The following is a 20,682-nucleotide window of genomic DNA, read 5'->3' as shown; positions in this document are numbered from 1 at the left end:
GATATTTATTACTGACATTAGTTGGTTGAACCGGTCGCACTGGAGAACGATCGGAGAGGCCTATGTCCAGCAGTGGACAGTTATAGGCTCAGATGATGATAATGATTAGTTTGTTTTCCATTTTTTCTCCACAGCTAGAGCACGAGAGAGCGATGATGGGCGATCTCTGATGCTGCCTGCTTAGTGTTTTTTGACGATCAAAAAGAGCTGGTTTGTTTCTAAACAGCTGGTGAATCACCATATCGATTAAAACCAAAAACAATGCTGTGCTGAATTTCCTTAGAAACACCAAAAAAGTCTGTCTATGCTGCTACACTTTCAAATCTACGAAACTTGTTATGAGGTCATAGCCCTAAATACAAAGCTTATTTATCATATTGCATCATGTGACGATAGCAGCAAGATAAGTCAAAGATAACATCACCTAAGATCTAGATATGAAAATAGGTAAACCGGGATTTCCATCGACTTATTATAGAAGTGATGAGACAGCACAATGTAATTACAAACAGCAACAGCTTATGTTATAAAGATACACTATCAAATAAGCCGATTTAAAATACCCGTATGAAGATAAGTCGCAAATTCTACGTTATGCTTTATAGATAGCGGTTACAAATTTATACTTGTTACATTACAATTTTGTATCGTCTTGTCAAAGTGACAGCGTGCTGTGCTGTGGAGTTTGTTGCGACGTTTTTCCTCCACAGCTAGAGTATTTAAAATGCGGTGAAGGCTGGGCGACACGGAGTTCTGACTATGATTTTTGACATTCAAAAAGGGCTACATCGTAACTTGCATAAATGGATTTTTGATGGAGTAAATGTTAGACATCGTTAGTTATAGAATTTAAAGAATTTGAGGTACAACGCCATAAATGTAGCGTTGTAAGCAGTAGCTTTTAAAAATATAAGAGGCCTCCAAATCTTATTCCAAAAAGAATCAAAGAGGGCGCTACTGGCAAGGGAATGGTAGTGCTCATTCGATAATAAATCAGAATCTTTTCATCTTAAATTAATATTAAATGAATAAGAAGAAACACGAGCTAAGAACAAATCATACAAATAAATAATATTTGCAGTAAAATTACGAAATTGACATGATAAAAGCGTCGGAGAAATTAAAAAATAAAATGTTATCTTGATATTTATATTTAGAACGTGATGATTACACGATAAAAAACCAGCCTACCCAGACGTGCTGTCAACAATTTAAAACTTTAAGCTGCTACTGTGCTATCACAAAATAGTCTTTATATTAAATTGTATAAGACATACTATTGTGTAACCAATTAATATTAGTACCTCTCAAATTCTTGTAGCTGTATTTTAACAATTAGTATCCTATTCGTGTCAACAAATTCTCAGTTTGATCACATTGAACACCAATTTTCTAGACGCTACTGAAAAAAACGAATTTCTTTTCTCTTGGTTTATTTGTCCATTGACTTTTGTTGCTGACTTTACAAGAAAAAATATTATGATAAGCTTGATTGCAACGTGTAACATTACATAATTAATACTTTCTGCGATTACGTTTTCATGCGCTACTAAATCGACTTAGACTAATAACATCATCCCTTAAACATAGTTTCTCTTTATTTACCAAAATATATGATGAAAGCGATAATATAAATCAAAACAAAATTGACTAAAATTTCAGTACATTTTTCATCACTTATGATAGGCGATCCGTTTAATAGAATTATGAACCAAATAACAATCCATATATCTAAACAATTAAATTCTCAAGGGATAACAAATGAGGGCACAAGCCAGAAACAAATAGATTAAAGCTATTAAATTATTCCATTGACTCGGACACGATAAAACTGGTTTATGTCGATTCTTATTTAAATAACAGATACTTGCTCTTGATTCGTAGGAGTCACCAGTGTTTACTGACCTGCGCGACCTTAGCTTTCATCCTGACCTCATGTGATAAGACTTATTTTTAGCAAACTATATTATTACTTCCATATCTTCATTTAAGTAGAACAGCAAAATCATCCAATGATTATCAACTGGATATTATATCTATCGAATATTTTACGCTTTAGCTATGCTTTTTATATCTATGTAATTAATTCTATATAACTTCACTCAATTTGAATATTACTTCGTCACACTTTAGTAAGCAATCATTAAAATTAGGATCATTAAATAATAGAGATGGCAAGTTTCTGAAGTGGGCGTGACCGGTTTACTATAATTGTTAAAATACACAAACATAGCTCACATGTCCGTTCAATTTGTAGACGTCACGACTTTAGACTGCAATGTATCACTGGGCTTTTCCACACAAAATTGTTTAAGGAATTACTTAGCTGAAATTACTATTGATAATTTCTCAGAATGCATAAATAAATTAAATATATCTATGTACCGACAAAGCAAGAGCTATTGACGATGTCTCTAATTAGCTTTTCACATCTATAAAACTAGGTTTTTGGGTGACATTCTCAAGAAACCTAATCGATCAAGTTTTGCTTAATTACTTCAGTCTATTATGCAATATACTTTAATCCACATCGATATATCTAGCAAAGTAAAACGATATTATTTTTAGGTTAGCATGGTTCTAATCCAGTTATACCACTTCCATTTTATTTGATTGCATTATTATTTTACGATGTCTATTTATGGATCTTGATGTGGAATCATTGACTCAGTATTTTATTTGTAATAACTATAAAATTATTATTTGAAAATGTTATTCTTCAAATCGACCGTGACGAAGCATATTCTATCTGGTAAGAAACTAAGGTTGGGAAAAACTGGAAATTGATGATGAGACAGTGTTTGATCATTGAAATTATTTAAATTTGAAGTCGTGTTTAAAAATAGTAGGAATTCAAACAACATCGGGGTGTAAGATTCCTGTCAAATTCGTATGATGACTCAGTGTTCATATCTGAGTAAAGATCACGCCAATAGACTATCAGTTAAGTAATTATGTAGATTTCCGTTTACTATCTATGAGATAACAATTATCATAATTCGTCTGTCATCGCCGGCTTATTATAAAACCTGTTTAAATCGATGCTGTCTCGGATACGCGGATATTTTTCATTTGTAAAGATATCTGGTATTTTGTGGGGGGGGGGGGAATTCTACGACCTGGAAAGCTTTTTTGGGCTTTTAGTGAAATGAAGATTTCAATTATATACTCACGAAAAAACACCCTTAAATCACGTCTAGACTGTGTGTACTTTGAAGCTTCAAAGAAGTTTAGCTTAGCAGGAAAACGGAGAAATATTTACCATTACAATTAGTAGCAATAATGGAGATGAGATTTATTTTATACAATCATGACGCGTCGCTTGGGCTGCTTTAAGTAAAAAGCAGATTCAACAAACTTTTAATTTATTCCTTAGGAGACGGTAAAAGTTCTCTAAACCTCTAATGCTGATAGGTTTATTTGCCATGAAAGACACACCTACAAATCGTCGTGTCCGCGTAATACGAAAGTGAACAAATTAGATAGTTTAGGCAGTCGCTAATGCGGGCCGGTGACTGGTGCCTAAGTGGTGAGCAAACAGTCTGAGGTGACGCTGTTTGTTGTGATCTGTTACGTGTTGGGTTGTTACTTCTGCGCACAGGGACGTATAGCTTAATGCCTTGAGGACTGCATATTTAAGATAACATATAAGATGTCTTCTATGAGTAGTCCAAGAAATACACTGATAATGATTACTAAACTAAAAATTTGAATTACAGAAGGGTTCTTCTTTCCTACTGATTTAATAAGACTTATTCTCTGTTTATCTGATTAAGCTTGTACTTCATAAATCTACCATAATTAGTTGCAGCAAAAAATAACCTTAACAACATTATCTAAAACCCATCACAGAATTCGAAAAGTAGTCATATTTATACATGATAAATATTTTTTATAACGATGATACTATATATAAGTATAGGAATAATATCGAGAATCTAATACATGCTAATGGGCACAGAGAGCAGATGTCAGTAGTTTTATATTACTAATTATAATTATTAATGCAAGATGCGATAACCGTCTTACGACTTCCCTGGTTGTGACTAATATAGTCTTGCAAAAATCAAGGCCGATGGCGGGTGAGAGACTCAGGTAAAGGTCGAATAAGTTAGAATATTTTATTGTGCTGTTTAGAAAACTGCCTCTACGAGGTTTTCTTGAAAGGCGTGTTTTTAAAAAGTGGTTTTGCCTTTCAAGAACATAATATGTATATATAATATCCTGTAAATGGATGACCTGACGGCGACATTAAACCAGTCACTAAAGATATCAATTTATGTCTACCATCGACGCCCATTGAAGAAGCAATCTTAATCATTCAGGCAGCCAAAACTTTTAAGCCAGTATTTGTAAAATCCGTCTAAATTAATATAATTATGCTTTCTTTTAGATCTGTGTAGAGATTTCCAAATAAGTTGACGGAGTGGGCAAAGCGTCGTCTATTAAGAGCAAAATATAAATCTAAATTAGCAAAATAACTGCCGAAATTCGATTATATTAGGAGGATCGGATGATGATCTAGACAAGAAAAGCCGGGCAATTTTATGTATACAAAAGAAATAGGTGAATGAACCAGTTTTATCAAAAACATTATCAATTTATCACTTAGATCTTAGATAGGTTAATGTATTTTTTGTATCTGTTTAATGTCAAATTTATTAACTTAATTAAACGTGTCGTTGGGAACAAGTCTAGATTATATTAATTGCCTAATAGGTAATACCTAAAGCTAGCTTTATTAGAATACTGACAATCTATTTTGAATAGAAATAGGTATATTTGCTTTGTGGTACCCGAAAGGCTTTTTTCCATTTTGACCAACTTTAATATGCATGGTCTTTCGTTGATCTGCAAACTTTAACACAGTACACTGGACTCTTTACAGCCAAAGCCACAAGAATCTTTTTCTTTTTCACTTATCTCCCTAGTAAAAGTAGATAGGCTTTTGTCACTACACTTAGTTTGCGACACATATTATTATTAAGTGTAACAATCACGGTATCTTAATATCTGAGGTCCATCATGGATCAACTGGACAGTGACTGAAGACTTGATAAACACGACTGTGATCAGTAGGAACAGGGTATAAGAGATGTTTTGTGTACTTCAGAAGAAGATTATCTCTCGTCAGAACTGAGATAATGCTGATGCAAGTTTATCCTCTATTACCTAATACGTTAAGATCTTAGTCCCTTGAAGTTTTTTTGTAATTGACAGATATGATAATCATTGATCTATTATGCTTCTACTCTTGCATTTTGATATTCATATGATTTTTGCAATCAATTAATATGCAACGACCTCTTATCAATATTTTGCGCTTCAAATTGTTGTTGAATGTCATATTGTTATATTTCTCACAATGTCTAATGTTTATCAGGTATTACTAAAGGTAATCAGAGTGTAATCAACATTAGCATCTGATCACGCCGTATCACGCGCTCAGGACCCCGTACCATGCGACTTATCGCATTTACCTTGCAATTCACCGGCGATCTCTCATCCCCGCACATCCGAACTAGCATTTCAAGTATCCACTCACAAACACTGCAAGGCACTCATTATATTTTCACACAACACATCCACTAACACACGTAGGACACATAATGAGTTATCGAATGATAAGTTATCGATAGTTTTCGGTTGTGACTGCGCGCGAGTGCTGCTGGTGGGCGGAGGGGAGGGGGGGCGTGTTCCCGGTACGTACGCTCGGGCGCAGGTCCCGCACGCGACTGACGGAGCGGTCGCGCTTATCGTTTGTAGGTCAACCGGTAGTCGCCATCAATGATGATATCTTCAAACATTACGATACTGTAAGTTTACACAGATGACGCGCGCGTGAAAGTTTACACAAACGTACTTTTGTATAGTTTTAGGGAAAAGTTTTTATGCCAGACTCTACCAATGAACCATCTTATCACTATCGAATAAACGCAGGGACAGGGCAATTGTTAAATTCGGGGCACCCCAAATTATTCAAACTGAATAATGACATTATTAATCAAAATTTGAATACAATATTGAATTTGATTTTAAGGTCAAATTTCTCATTGATGACTTGAGGTCAAAATAATGTATTTAAATATCTCAAAGGCAATCTACTCAATCAATAAAACCTGTATATTTTATTGCCAGACATATCCATAAAAGACAATATTTAATTGAACGTTCAATTTACAACTTCTTTTTTATAACGTGTTATTTTTAATTATCTATTAAAGCTCAGAGATCTATAAATACACTATTAAAAGAATTAGTGAACACTTAAATTCTGAACTATTCAGCAAATTTAAAAAATTAGATACCTACTAACAAAGACGCTATTCAAAATGTTAAAAATAATAAAAAATGAATACCCGTACACATAATTAGTACTCAAGCTTTAACTCTAACATCGTCAGATCCAGATTAAACCGGACTTATAAAAAGCCTAGTCGATCGTATCCAGGAGATAACAGACATCCCGCTATCGCCGCCTCAACAGACATCAGCAGGGCCGCGAGTGACACACATCAGCATTCGGCACTTCTGACCTCTCCATGTCATTATAATTTTTGTTTAACATTTCTCGAGTAATGAGGATCCTTATCGTTTGTTTGTAGACGTCAATCGTTATACAATGGGAGTCACCACGCTGTGTGTAACTGACCAGCTATTAATGTAAATAATAAGATTATTTAGTTGCTTTTATTTTAGGTATATATTTAAGAAGTAGCGACATCTATCGACTTAAGGTTTTTATTAGTAAAATTCATAATAAGACATCAGCTTAACATATTATTATTTTAATAGCTTTCGGTAACAGTATCGCCCCACTAGTCTCGGACCCAACCGGAATCCCGGAGGGGTCACGTGAGCCGCTGCTGCGTAAATGTTATGTAAATATTTGCTGCACCGTTCATTAATTAAATAATTATCATATTTATTTAACGATACAACAGTTTGCTCTCAATGACCGCCCAGTTTCTATGAGGCAGAAGTAATAATTAATTTCTGGTCATATAGTCAAAAGCAGTGGATGGCTATCAGAATTTTAAATAACCAATAACAGTTGCGACCATTCCTTCTGAAAACAGGTTAAATATACGAGTTTTTTAGGAGTTCAGAGTAATTCTCACACTAGTCATCAATTATCGTTTAATCTGGATACTAATGCGCTAGAACTCACTGATTCAACGTAATAAATACTTTCAGAACGCTGACTCATGAAACTCGTGAAAGTTGAAGGCTACATAAAGGCGTCAGGTAAAAACCAATGCGCAAGTCAATTATCGATTTCTGTCAAATTGATGATAAACAAAAATATACGAGCCATCAAATAATATGTAAAAATAGAATGATAAAAACATAAACGTGATTCGTTTAATTATCAGGCACTGGCAATATCCTGCCGTTTCTCGATTCTGCGTTATCTCGGCACTTACCTAACGCAAGTTACATTAGCTCGACAAACATGCCGTGTAAATATAAAATATTTACATTACCATTTAATAATATTTATCTACACCGAGATTATCTTGCAAATATATACATCTAACGTCTCCTTCTCATTTTGTGATTCAGAAAGAGATGAAGATTGAAAGTCTGCCATCACATGCAGTACGTGCCTATGACGTGTAGAGTGTCTAATGACGTCACAATTAGAATCTATTAGTACTTGTTAAGTTAGAAGGGTGTGTGAGCTGTCGAAATCGACACCGAATTTTTAGCTAAACATCTGTGCAAATAACACGTTATTACTTTGTCACTACGTGGAAATATTACTGTAACCAAGTATCTTTTAGGAACCTAGATTACCGTTTGGTAAATCCAAGGTTGAGTAATCTGTAGACAGACAGGTATGCGATCACATGACGTATGAATTAATGTTTTTATTATTATAAGTTAAGTTTGTTCACCTAGATGTCTAAAATACGAATGCTGTGATCTCCTGTAGTTGAGGGAGCACAACTCAAATGTACACTATTTTTTGTTTGCAAATGTGTTTTTGTGTATTCTTTGTTGGAGATCCAATATTAAATAAATTTGTTGTCTTGTGATTTGGTTGAATAAACGATTTGATTTAGCTGTGTTTTAATTTTCAGCAATTTTATTGAGTGTCAAATATATGGGGTTTTAATTTATATTCATGTGATCAACAAAACCACAACCAGTTAAATTGAATCAGTACAAAATCTATTATAATGTTACGATTATTTTGATTAAAAAATGGGCAAGTCCGGGAATATGGCAAATAAAATCTTTAACTGAAAGTGGACACAAAAATGTATGCTGAAGAACTGATTCCAAATCACTCAAGTACAAAGACTATATCTGATATGAATAGCACATAATATATTTTCCTTATTGTAACATTGAAACAAAGTACCATGATTACCAGTGGCTACAAAACCAATACCTCGGTATTGTACATGTAATGTTTGCGAGTTTGGAGTGGGTTACACAACTGTGTCAATACGATGTGCACTGTACTAACACGGCGCGCTGCGTTGTTAGCACAGTGCGTGAACGTTTCATACGAATGCACTGTGATCATTTATACAATATACCCACTTGTGTCATAGAAACCATTTAGATACTCGGTAAGATTTATCATGATAGGACCATAAACTGGTAAATCAATATTCAACTTATTCATATCTCTTGCAAAATTAGGACGGCATCTCATTTTTCTTTAGTCAACTTCACTGCAATATGTTTTCGCGATGTAGGCTGGGGTCGTGAGTCATGTGATTCTTACCACTTGCAGCATGTGTGTGTGTGTGTGTGTACCTGGTAGCTGTTCCACTGCTGCAGCAGGTGGTGGTGGCAGGCGGCGCAGGCGCGCACCGTGCCCTGCGCGTCCTTGGGGCGCGAGCGCGGCGGCCGCGGGTGCTGCTCGCCGAAGATGGGGAAGTACGCCTGCTTGTTCTGGAAGGCGGGGGCAATACGTTAGCGATACATGACCACATGGTACACGCTGTTAAACACATCCTACTACCACCTCTTAAAGCATGACCGTTGCAGCTGTGCAAACGAGATAGCGCTCTACAATCTTTAGAACGGCGTCTCATTTCTTTCATTGCGACAGCACTGTATTAAGAGCTGACGGACACCAGTAACAACAAAAAAATATCCAGTCAATTTAAGTAACCGTATTTAAAGGTTTTTACGATATCGAGACTATTAAAAACTAGTTCATACAATAGTGATAATAACAAGATTCATTATTGTAGAGGCGAGAAAACGCTCTACACTGCAACTAGCGATGTGTCGCTTCTACAAAGACGCCAGCCTAATGAAAAAGCCCACCTGAAATATTCATGTTTTAATAGCTTAAACGAACTTTTCCACTTTACCACATCAAAAACATACTTTTGATTTTGAATTTAGCCGCTGACGTATTCTCCACATTTACATTTGAACAGAAATCCTCTTTCCAAACACAAAACTATAAAATTCCACAGATGAACAACATCAACAAGTTGATACGACCCCTGCGTCAGAAGGTGATCTGATCTATCAATAATATAACATCGGCTGTAATTATTACGGTCTCGGAACTGAACCCCGGCCCCTGACCCCGATAAGAGCTCTCACATGACCAGTGCGGACCTCCAGCCGATTACAACTATCTGATAGGGCTCGGTCATAAGTATACTCATTGTAAACAATATGGATCGTTTATTATAGACTGATGTATGTATCGAGATATGTGGTTTAGAGGCGATGTCTTCATTTGTTGAGATGGGAAGACACGTCATGTGCTATGTCAAGTCTTGCCTGGTCTTTAAAGGACAGACCTTTAAAGGCCCACAATCCAAGGTTTCCAAGGTTTCGGGTCCCAATAGCTACCTACCACACTGCAACCTAGCAGTTTTGATATTTTGAGCTAAATTAAAATTTACTACATCAATATTATTTAAGCTATAAAATATTGCTACAACATACTTTGTTCATTAAATTTTCTGTGTAAGTATAAAATAATGATGAAGCAACGTTTGTACATCTGCACGTATTTCAAACTCATTGTTTAACAACCTTAAAACAATATTAGAAAACCATTGTTTCAACTATACTTATACCTATTAAGGTAAAGTTTCTGAGGATGTATTCCTTATTTTTATTGAGTGAGAGTGTGTATTTGTGAGTGTCATGGCATAAGCTACATATTAACCCGAAAAATACAGCCAAAGGTCGTGACCAAGCTTCAGCTACTTTCATAAATGTATTATATCTTGCACCATCTTTTTCAAAAGTTGCTGATATTCGCACATGGTTTCTATCATAGTTCCCGTTTATCTAACAGTTAACAAGCCTATTAGTTTTCTGCGTATTTATTTATTACTATGTTTAACGTCCTGATTCAAAGATCAAGTTCATAGTTCAGATATGTTTGCATATCTTATGAATCAATAACAACCGTTTGCGAAACGTTACATGTTTTTTGGTACGTTTTTATTAAAAATGTGCAAAATGCTAATTTATTGGACCACCATCGACGCTTCAGTTAAAATGGTACGTAGAGACCGCACATTCTTTATTTAATTATTAGAGACGTTTTTCCACCAAAATATTTAATCATAATTCATGTAAATAAAAATGTGGGCTGATTCCCTATGGCCCGGGATCAGCGTTAACAGATTTTTTTTTTTTGACAAGTCGGGACTTAGTTACTTTTTGAGTGAAAATAGCGGGACTCTTCCATCAGGTGTGGGACATGTAAAGGTGATGATTGATGTTCGATGATCCGTGCGCGAACAACATAAGCAAACAAATGTAACTTAACTCCGCGAAAACTTTGTGAGGTTTTTTTAGATTCGTATTTGGACTGAATCTGCCCCGGGCGACGGTGAACCACGCTACGCCACTGGTTTCAAACAATAGTCTGTGTGAATCCTAAGAAAGGCGTACGGTCAAGTTCTCTCCGAAAAGCGGGACCGAGCTGTCCCGCGGACATTAAAATTTGATTTAAAAATCGGGACGTCTGGCAACGCTTCCCAGGATGGAGAATCGTGTAAGAATTTGGGGTAGGCCTTTGGCCAGAAGTGGGACACAATGAATACGTTTGATTTCTTTTATAATACTAGCTAAGCAATGTGTTTCACCTCTTTCATCTCATATCTTTCACAAGTTCATCAGACAACATATTACCCAACAATTATTTATACATCGAAAGAGCAGTCCAAGAAATCGTCGCGAAGAAATAAAAATATACAACTAGTCCTTCAAAACGCAAGCTTATATAATCAATACAGGTTAGAAAAAAAAACTAATCTCGCTTGCTTCGTTACTACCTATTCAAGTTATATGTGAGGTATATCTAGTAACCAGTATATATGCGTCGGCGGGAACATGTGCGGGGGTCAGGGGCCGGGGTCGGGGGTCAGAGAAAACATGCCGATAGCGGGGTAAGGAGCTCACACTTGTGATACCTTGCGCATATTATTATTAACTTAGCTTCGTAATGGTCAACTGATGTGTTCTAAGATAATGTGCTGTGTTTTATCTACACCAACACTGGATATAGACATTTAATTATTTCTAGATACAGTCTATTTCCTGAAGTGTCCAATTAAATAATTTCAATACTACAAAACATGATTTACAATATTCTTATTCAAAAAGTAAATACATAAACATAAGTAAATACATAAAACAAGAATTATATTTCCTAGACGTGTCAATTAAACATGATTTATATAAGACCGGAACAAATCCATAACTTTAGTACAAAATAAGTTTAAAGACTGAACAGATTATATTCAGTCTGTTACGATTATACGTAAGAATTCATAAATTCATTATTCTTGAGACTGTTATACTTCTGAAAATCAACTACATTCGTGAAGAAAGCGACCTAAATAGAGGGTAAATATGCACTAGGTATTCTTAGCCAGACAATGATATGGCACGTAACTAATTACAAACTGTTTATGACATGTAAAGACATTTCAGCTCCCTCGTACTCGTATCGTACATAACGAGCTTGTATTTATAGTGAGATAACAATAAGCTGCATCGCTATCCGCCGCCGATGCACCGCCGACCTCTCTTATTATATTTATTATCTCGAACAACAAGCCGCTAACGTTTTTAACATTATTCTTACATTGTTGTAAGGTATGTGTAGGCACGTTTTTCTATATTACATCATACTACATTTCTATTATTAAAGAATAGTTTGTATTTTTTATATGTCGCTATATCTGTATAATTTGATTTTTGACGTGACAAGATGCCTACCTAAAATTATAATGACCAGATATTTTAGTTTTTAAATACGTAAGTTCTAAATATACTCGCTTTTTCATTACTATTATCAATATTTACTTTTATATCATACTTTGTAATCCTTATAAGTCTTAAAACTCACCAAGCATACAACTTTTTTGTTAATCATTAAAAAAACGACTCTCGCAGTAAGGAAATTAAACCTTTGTGTCGGGGGGTTCACAAAAATTCAAATCACGTGCACTAAGTCACCCATTTTCAAATGAGGCTTTATTAGAAAACACAAAAGCTTATCCTACACGGATATGGAACCCGGTGAGTTTGGCGTGATGTCCTCGACCACTCAGCTATCCATGCAGACAATCGTGGATCTTCGCATTGAAGTACTTATTAGAATATTTCCGACGACGTTAATTATATATATTCGTTGTACATATACAGCGTGTAGTAGTATTGCAGGCGTCGCGATAACCCGCACAAGGTCTGACCGCCGCTCTGAGATATTTCCACTTGCGATAACCCGCAGTTTCAATTTATAGTCGCCGCTCACCCCGCGATGATTGGTGACGTCATCGCGCACTACCACGTACGTGTGGGACGGTCAGCTATATTCATCAACAACTGGCTCGTAAAAAGAATCAGGAGAAGAATTTTCGCTTGCGTCTTTTCCGAATTTAAACTTATTTCTTTGCGAATTTAAACCACAGACAGACTAATGGCTAGACGCACCAGTATTGTATTATTTATATTGCACTGCAAATATTATCTACTTCGCAACGTTGTCTGCGTATTTAACCAAAATCGGGTGTGTCGTTCTACAGTGGAGCTATTAATGACCATATTCTAATCCCAGCATCAGATTAGCTCTACGTCAACGCAATATTTATTTGATACGCAGTATCGACAAAAGGACTAGTAAAAGTTGATAAAACTTATAAGGAAGTCAGATCAGAGTCTAATGAGACCAAACATCTGTGGTGGTGGTACTAACGAATACTACTCTATAATCAAGTCAATTAATGTATAAAGTTACTAACGCCATCTATATCGGACATCATTCAACGACTTGATAAGGCTGTTTGGTCAATATTTTGATATAGAAGTTAATCATTTACATATTGGCATGTGTAAATAAAAAATCATGAATTTTGTAACCACGTCATTATAAAATGTGCTATTTATCATTTTCAATACGGACCAATAGATTCATGCCTTATGTTTGATACATAAGATTCAATATCGACGTTATTTTTTCACAATAAAATGACTTCCTTCCGATACAAACTAGATAGGGAGACTAATCTAGTTCTGTAGATAAGGTATATCAACATTCCTTATCTGGAGTACTTCTCAAATATCATCGAGTGATGTAACAGGAAAAGTAACTTCTAAAACTGTTAAATATTTTAATTACGCAAATAAAATTAAGGTATTAGAATTTAAAAGATGCCTCATAGATAAGATAAATAAAGATTTGCTGCATGATTTCCATTTTTATCAAATGACTACCACATTTTAAACTAGATGGCGCCACTATCTTAGACATTATGGACAAAATGTTTTTACGGTCTAATTCTTTCTTTTGTTTTGTAGCTTCTGGAAGAAGCTTTGATACGAAATAAACATTGACTGGAGACAGTAACGTAATTAGCGTAAACTTCTCCCATTTATTCCAAATGTTTAACACTTAGTAATGTAAACTGTCCGACTTTAAACAAAAGGAAAACCGACTTGAGGAATTAGACTTGTACTTTTATTTTGATTGTTTTCACTACTAGTTCTCACTAGCCGTCAGCTACCTATTTATCATGCAAGGTGCACCTAGGCTAAGCAATTTAGACTTTTACATGTCTTGCAGTTTTTTTTTCGTCTTTCAGCACAACTCTGAACACTAATTACCGCCGCATATGGTCATGATGAGAACTTTTAAGTCGATTCCTTTACACTTCAAGCGATCTAACTCACCTAGCTTCATACTCTTACATTAAGACACATAGTTGAAGACAGACTTAAATCCTAGGTGGAGGACTTGTGTAGCCTCATTTCATTCACATCCTCATTACATCTAACACTTCTTTAACAACAGTCAGACAGTTTGAACGCGGATAATATTGACCCTGCAATACTAGACGTGTTTTACTCGGAACAATTTGCACAGGTGCGGTCTGTGCGGTATGTGTGAACAGCCGCCATTGGAACAAAAACAAGTTTTGATTGTATTTTCGTAAATTATTTTAGTGTTGATTAATACAACATCTCATGCCATCCCTTCATCTGGTATAATAACTTATTATAATTGATGTGGTTCTTTAAGAATACCATATCATTATCGGCCTAGCCTTTTCCCAACTATGTTGGGGTCGGCTACCAGTCTAACCGGTTTCAGCTGAGTACCAGTGTTTTACAAGGAGCGACTGTCTATCTGACCTCCTCAACCCAGTTACCCATAACAATGATAGTTCGTAATGCGCGTTGCGTGGCGCTTGTTCGATCCCCGTGTGATCTATAGATCATGTAGTCTGCATGTTTTTTGTGCTTGTGATTTGAATATTTGTAAGTGGAAAAAGGACTTCGCGACAGAAATTATATATCTCAGTGCGAAAGTGATTTTTAAAGCAGTCAAAAAGGAGACAGTTTTTCAATTAGACTGCATGTTTTATATCATCTCAGAATTACCTACTGGGTGAGCCGAAATTGATGATTCTTTGTTTTGTGCGTTATAGCTGGAATTTGGTCCCAGGACTATCTACTATAGTGCCTTCAGGTACCTACAGGGAAAGATCATTTGAATAACAGCCAAGAAAACTCTTCATACACATGTTTCGTACTAATCGGACACTCTCTATAAATAGGCGTGGGTATAAAGTAGCCTCAGTAGATAGTTGTTAGAGCTGCCATGTCCGTACCGACTTGTCCTTGGGCTCCTTGGTGTGCAGGTTGTACAGCGTGCCGCGCTTGTACTCGTCGCCGCACACGTAGCACACCTCCGTCATGGAGTTCTTGTCCGGCATCGACAGGTCCAGGATGTCGCGGTCCGAGCTCGAGTTCGAGTTGCCCGAGTACACCGACACCGTCGATCTGGAAACAATATGACCATCGCTGTAAAATTAACTTATAGAGGAATTTGTAGAATTAATTGACAGTTACCAATGAACAAAACTACGTGTCCCAAAATTCAACGATAAGCCGGCGCCAAAAGGTAGACCTGCTCATGAGTACATAAGGAAAAATAATAAAAAAAATATAACTAGTTTTTTTTTTTAGTTACAAGAAAAATTCAGAATTCCTTTGAAATTTTACACCCATCATGATATTTTGAGCGACCACGATGACAATTTCTCAAATATGCTTAAGATTTTTTTTTTATCTTATACCTAAATAGTGCTATTATACACCACAACTCTTAAAAACACCAAATTGCCCGCAGTTTTTACACAAAAAACGTTCAAAATCATTTTTTTCCCTAAAATTATTAAATATTTTTACTCTTAGTGTACTTTGACTCATGGTCTTGTAAAAAAAAAGTATGGACACCACTACGGCAAGTTGTTTTTAAAATTGGCGCAACTAATCAAGATTCTAAAAAGGTATAATACTCCAAAATAACTGGCCACAAAAAAAAAATATGTCTACCATTTGTAAACAATACCCAAATTTCTCAATTGTTCTTATTCGTAGAAATCACTTTTACTTTTTGTACAAAATTAGCCAGATGTTGCAAATTCCTAGAATTTTAATGGAATGTACGATAACATTCAAAATTTAGAGAGAGAGAGAGAGATAGCGAGATGTGTAAGGTAGAGAGGGATAGATAGGTATATTGTTGTATGACAATAATTCAAGTAGAGAGATCATGTTCTCAGCAAGTCAGTACGCTCTGCTCCTCCGTATTGCTTGCGCATATCCGTATTCAATTGACGTAGCTCTCGTACTAACGACTTTTGGCTTTACATTTTGGACTGAATTTAAGTGATCTGTGAACTGAACTGACCTGGCATTATTTTGGACTGTGACATTGTTTTGTGATTTGGACTTTTGCCGTATTTTGGGCTGTTACGCGTTATCATGCCGCTACCATACACGTCGGTAGAATACGCTAACATGCACCTCATTTATGGCGAATGTCGGTGTAATGCTAACGCTGCGAGCAGACTGTATCGAGAAAGGTACCCGAACGCTCAAAGATATCCTGATTATCGAGTATTTATTAATGTGCATCAAGCGTTTTCGGAGGGTCGTTTGCCTTCAGCTAGAAGAAACGCTGGAAGACCTAGATCGGAATGTGATGAAGAAGTTCTCAATGAAATAAACATTGATTCAACTACCTCAGTACGTGCCATAGAAGCAACTACGGGAATCCCAAAAAGTACAGCACATCGAATTTTAAAACGTCACCGATTGCACCCTTATCATTACAGACGTGTGCAAACATTGCTACCTCGGGACTATCCACTGCGAATCGCATTTTGTCGTGTGATGCTTCAAAAGCACCGGGAAGACCCTCAGTTCCTGGGAAAAATATTATGGTCGGATGAATCAACCTGCAAGAAAGATGGTTATTTAAATCTTCACAACCTACACAGCTGGAGCAATGAGAATCCACATGTGATGAGACAAGAGAAATCCCAATATCAATTTAAGGTTAATTTATGGACGGGAATATTAAATGGAAAAGTGATTGGGCCTTTTGAATTACAAGGAAACTTGGATGGGGACAGTTATTTGAACTTTCTACAGAATAATTTGCCAGAATTACTAGAAGACGTCCCCTTAAGTGACCTTCAAAATATGTGGTTTCAAAATGATGGTTGCCCAGCTCATTACGCTAGTCCTGTGAGACAATACCTAGACCAAGAGTTCCCGGGGCGTTGGATCGGGCGACTTGGTCCTATCTTATGGCCACCCCGATCACCCGACCTAAATCCCCTGGACTTTTTTTATTGGGGTTGTCTCAAAGACAGGGTCTACGCGAAACCGATTGCGACATTAGATGAGCTTCTGCATGAAATAACTCAGACTGCGGCACATATCAATGCAAGAGGATATGCAAGAAAGATAAAAAGGTCCTTTTTAAGGCGATGTCGTGCCTGTATTAACGCCGGAGGAAAACAGTTTGAACATTTACTGTAATGTTAATTATTTAATAAATTAATTACAAAAATAGTTTCCATTGTTTTATTCATTTTTGGAACATTATAATATTTATTACTAACAACATGAACAATTAATGAATTTGGGTATTGTTTACAAATGGTAGACATATTTTTTTTTTGTGGCCAGTTATTTTGGAGTATTATACCTTTTTAGAATCTTGATTAGTTGCGCCAATTTTAAAAACAACTTGCCATAGTGGTGTCCATACTTTTTTTTTACAAGACCATGAGTCAAAGTACACTAAGAGTAAAAATATTTCATAATTTTAGGGAAAAAAATGATTTTGAACGTTTTTTGTGTAAAAACTGCGGGCAATTTGGTGTTTTTAAGAGTTGTGGTGTATAATAGCACTATTTAGGTATAAGATAAAAAAAAAATCTTAAGCATATTTGAGAAATTGTCATCGTGGTCGCTCAAAATATCATGATGGGTGTAAAATTTCAAAGGAATTCTGAATTTTTCTTGTAACTAAAAAAAAAAACTAGTTATATTTTTTTTATTATTTTTCCTTATGTACTCATGAGCAGGTCTACCTTTTGGCGCCGGCTTATCGTTGAATTTTGGGACACGTTGTATATAACAATGTTACAAAATATTTTTGGTATTGCAAGTCTATGCATAGTGAAAAAAATATGATCTAACATATTTTGCCGTTTCCGGAGAACAATAAGCAAAGGCCCACACAGCTGACTACCACACACCTTTGGCGTAGTCGTTGGCGTTTGTGATATCTTGGATCGTGGGCAGCATAGCCTAGCTTAAATCTTTCTACGACCAGTTAGGTCCTGCTTATTGACACCAGTGTCTTTTTTACGAGATGGCGTCACTGCCACTTGTCAATCCAAAAAATACTATGGTATTCAACAATTTAGCATCCGCACGCATAATTAGCGCTTCAAACGGTGAAATTAACACGCACTGATTCCTAATTTATTAGGTTTAGAGATTATCATTGATCTACAAAGCCCGCAACCTACGGTACTCCACTGCTGGGCCTAGCTCTATACCCAGTTTAAGCCGACTAGTGTTACAACACGGTGTGTGTACGTACCTGACGGCGTCCAGATAGCCGGCGGGCTCGGAGGCGCCGGAGTGCTGCGAGCCCACCGAGATGACGGAGGGGTCGCGCGCGCGCAGGTCCAGCACGCCCTCCTCCTCGCCGCCGCCCGCCAGGAACCGCGCTTGCTGCCAACATAGAACACATAGTAAGAAATGAATAAATCATGTGAAGCTGTGGCAACAAAGAATGTAAGAAGTTCAAATTGGCTTGTTGCTACATATTTGTCAGATTCTTGTCCTTTTATATCGTCTACAGACACCATGACATGAGGAGATATTAACATATTCTAAATTTTTCTTGTTATTTCTTTCCACAACGACGGCGATATAAAGAAAAGTAATAAAAATTTGGCTCCAGTTTTACGGCACTGTGTTCTCATCGCGTCGCGTTCTGTGGGTCCACAACCAACGTACACGTTCACTTTAAAAAGATCACGATGATTTTCTTCTTCTTTGATGAGAACCAGTAGAGAGCAAGCAACACTCACGTTATTATTAAACTTGTTGTTGACATGGTTGTTGTGTTCCTTGTCGTCCTTGCGGTAGGGCGAGGCGGGCGCGGGCGCGGGCGCGTCCAGCGGGTAGAGCGGGCGCGACGTGGGCCGCGGGGAGCCCGCCGCCTCCTCGCGCGCGCCCTCCGCCGACAGGCCCAGCACCTGCGCCGCGTACTCGCCTTGGAACGACATGTCCGCGCCTGCAACACACGCATATACACTTTATTACGTGGACAACAATATCATTGTCTATAGAAGTGGTGGTTGATGATGAATCCTTGCCTAAATGAGTGTGCCAAATGAAAAATATCTGAAAAAATAATAATTTCTTAAAAATAAAAGAGTAAAGGTTCACAAACGATTTCATTTTCTCCTCTGACTCTAGTCTAACATTACGTAATAATAGCTATTATGTGCTATGTCCTACCTATCATTAATCTTTAAGAACTTTTTTGCCCGTGATAAAATGTTTGGAAGATCGATGCGACCCAATATTCAAGTTTCGTACTACGAAATTCTCCCTAAACAACCTAATGACCTAGATTTAATCTTCATAACGTTTACCTAATCAACCAATAAAAAAGTAACAAAAAACCAAACAGATTCCCCACTAACCGCATCAATTAAACCGGTCAAGTATAAATCGCACTCACACATATAACAACATATGAAACTAGTCCAAGTAAATGAGACGAGCGCATAGTATGATAGTGGCCCATAAGTGAGCACCGTCATTCATGGATAGTGCGCGCGACCTCGGCACGGCCGCAGTGAAAGTGCCGCCGCGATCAGCTGACCGACTCCCGCGCTATGCAGGCGGCAGCCAGTAGGTTCATGTGTAGTTTGATTTGTTGAGGAATGGTTTGTTACATATATTAAAAACCACTCAAGTGTGAGTCGGACTCAGAAAACAGAGCGGTTTACCAAAAATGAGCAATTTTTTTTACAATTTATGTACGTAACCCCACAAACAAACAAACTATATTATTTAACTAAATTGCATTTATTGAAAAGAAAGCCTTTTAAACGAAGAAATTGATCTTGTTCCAAGCTGTTTACCATGTTTATCATTTGCTTACTGCATGAGACACAACATAAAAATCAACAAACAGCGACAAAACAGACAGGAATAATATAAATAATTTAAAATGGCGCCGGGCTAAACCTTCTTTATCATAATTCAACCAATCCAGTCCATATTTAGCTCAACTTTCGACCACGCATATTTTGAGGATGTTATAAATCTCGATGGACAAAACAAAGTTGTTATTCTGTCGAATATCTGTGTAATTCGTAAGACCCGGTAGCATGTTTCTGACCAGGCCATTTCTAGTACAAGGCCGCGACAAAAGGGCAAGGAGTTCAGCGGTACACCACCCGGGAGGAGGCCTACCAGCATGTCTTACATTAATATCATTGCAGTTGCTGAAACGGGACAGAGCGATACACGGCATAGAGCGGCATCTCTCTTAAACAATTGTAATATTACTTTAATAGGCGCTGGTAGACCCTCGGGACACAAAACGTAAAGACCAACAATTATAATAATTAGTGTCATTATTTTTATGCTCGACTCTAAGTGGAGAATGCCGACGGAAAAGTTAAAACAGATGAAATATAATTACGCATGGACTTTAAATAAAGCCTTATTTAGATCTAAGTGCTTTCGGTAAAATGTTTTTGCCATATTTATCCGAGAATTTTATTCACGTTACTTCCCACTGTGTTTTGTAACTGCTAACTTATTCATGGCTATTGG

The 20,682-nt window shown here is 36.7% G+C and overlaps 1 protein-coding gene across 1 annotated transcript in view; it reads right to left on the bottom strand.

The window, feature by feature from the left end:
- Positions 1 to 20,682, bottom strand: part of LOC113494070 — a 118,125-nt gene that overhangs the window by 46,470 nt on the left and 50,973 nt on the right. The window contains exons 4-7 of the mRNA XM_026872206.1: positions 18,918 to 19,123; positions 18,422 to 18,555; positions 15,123 to 15,294; positions 8,776 to 8,913 (exon numbers count right to left, since the gene is read on the bottom strand). Coding sequence (XP_026728007.1) covers positions 8,776 to 8,913; positions 15,123 to 15,294; positions 18,422 to 18,555; positions 18,918 to 19,123 — 650 coding nt within the window. The remainder of the gene's footprint in view (positions 1 to 8,775; positions 8,914 to 15,122; positions 15,295 to 18,421; positions 18,556 to 18,917; positions 19,124 to 20,682) is intronic.

This window comes from Trichoplusia ni, chromosome 5 (assembly GCF_003590095.1).
Source record: "Trichoplusia ni isolate ovarian cell line Hi5 chromosome 5, tn1, whole genome shotgun sequence".
In the NCBI taxonomy this organism is placed as follows: domain Eukaryota; kingdom Metazoa; phylum Arthropoda; class Insecta; order Lepidoptera; family Noctuidae; genus Trichoplusia; species Trichoplusia ni.
This window is presented reverse-complemented; position numbering and strand designations above follow the sequence as displayed.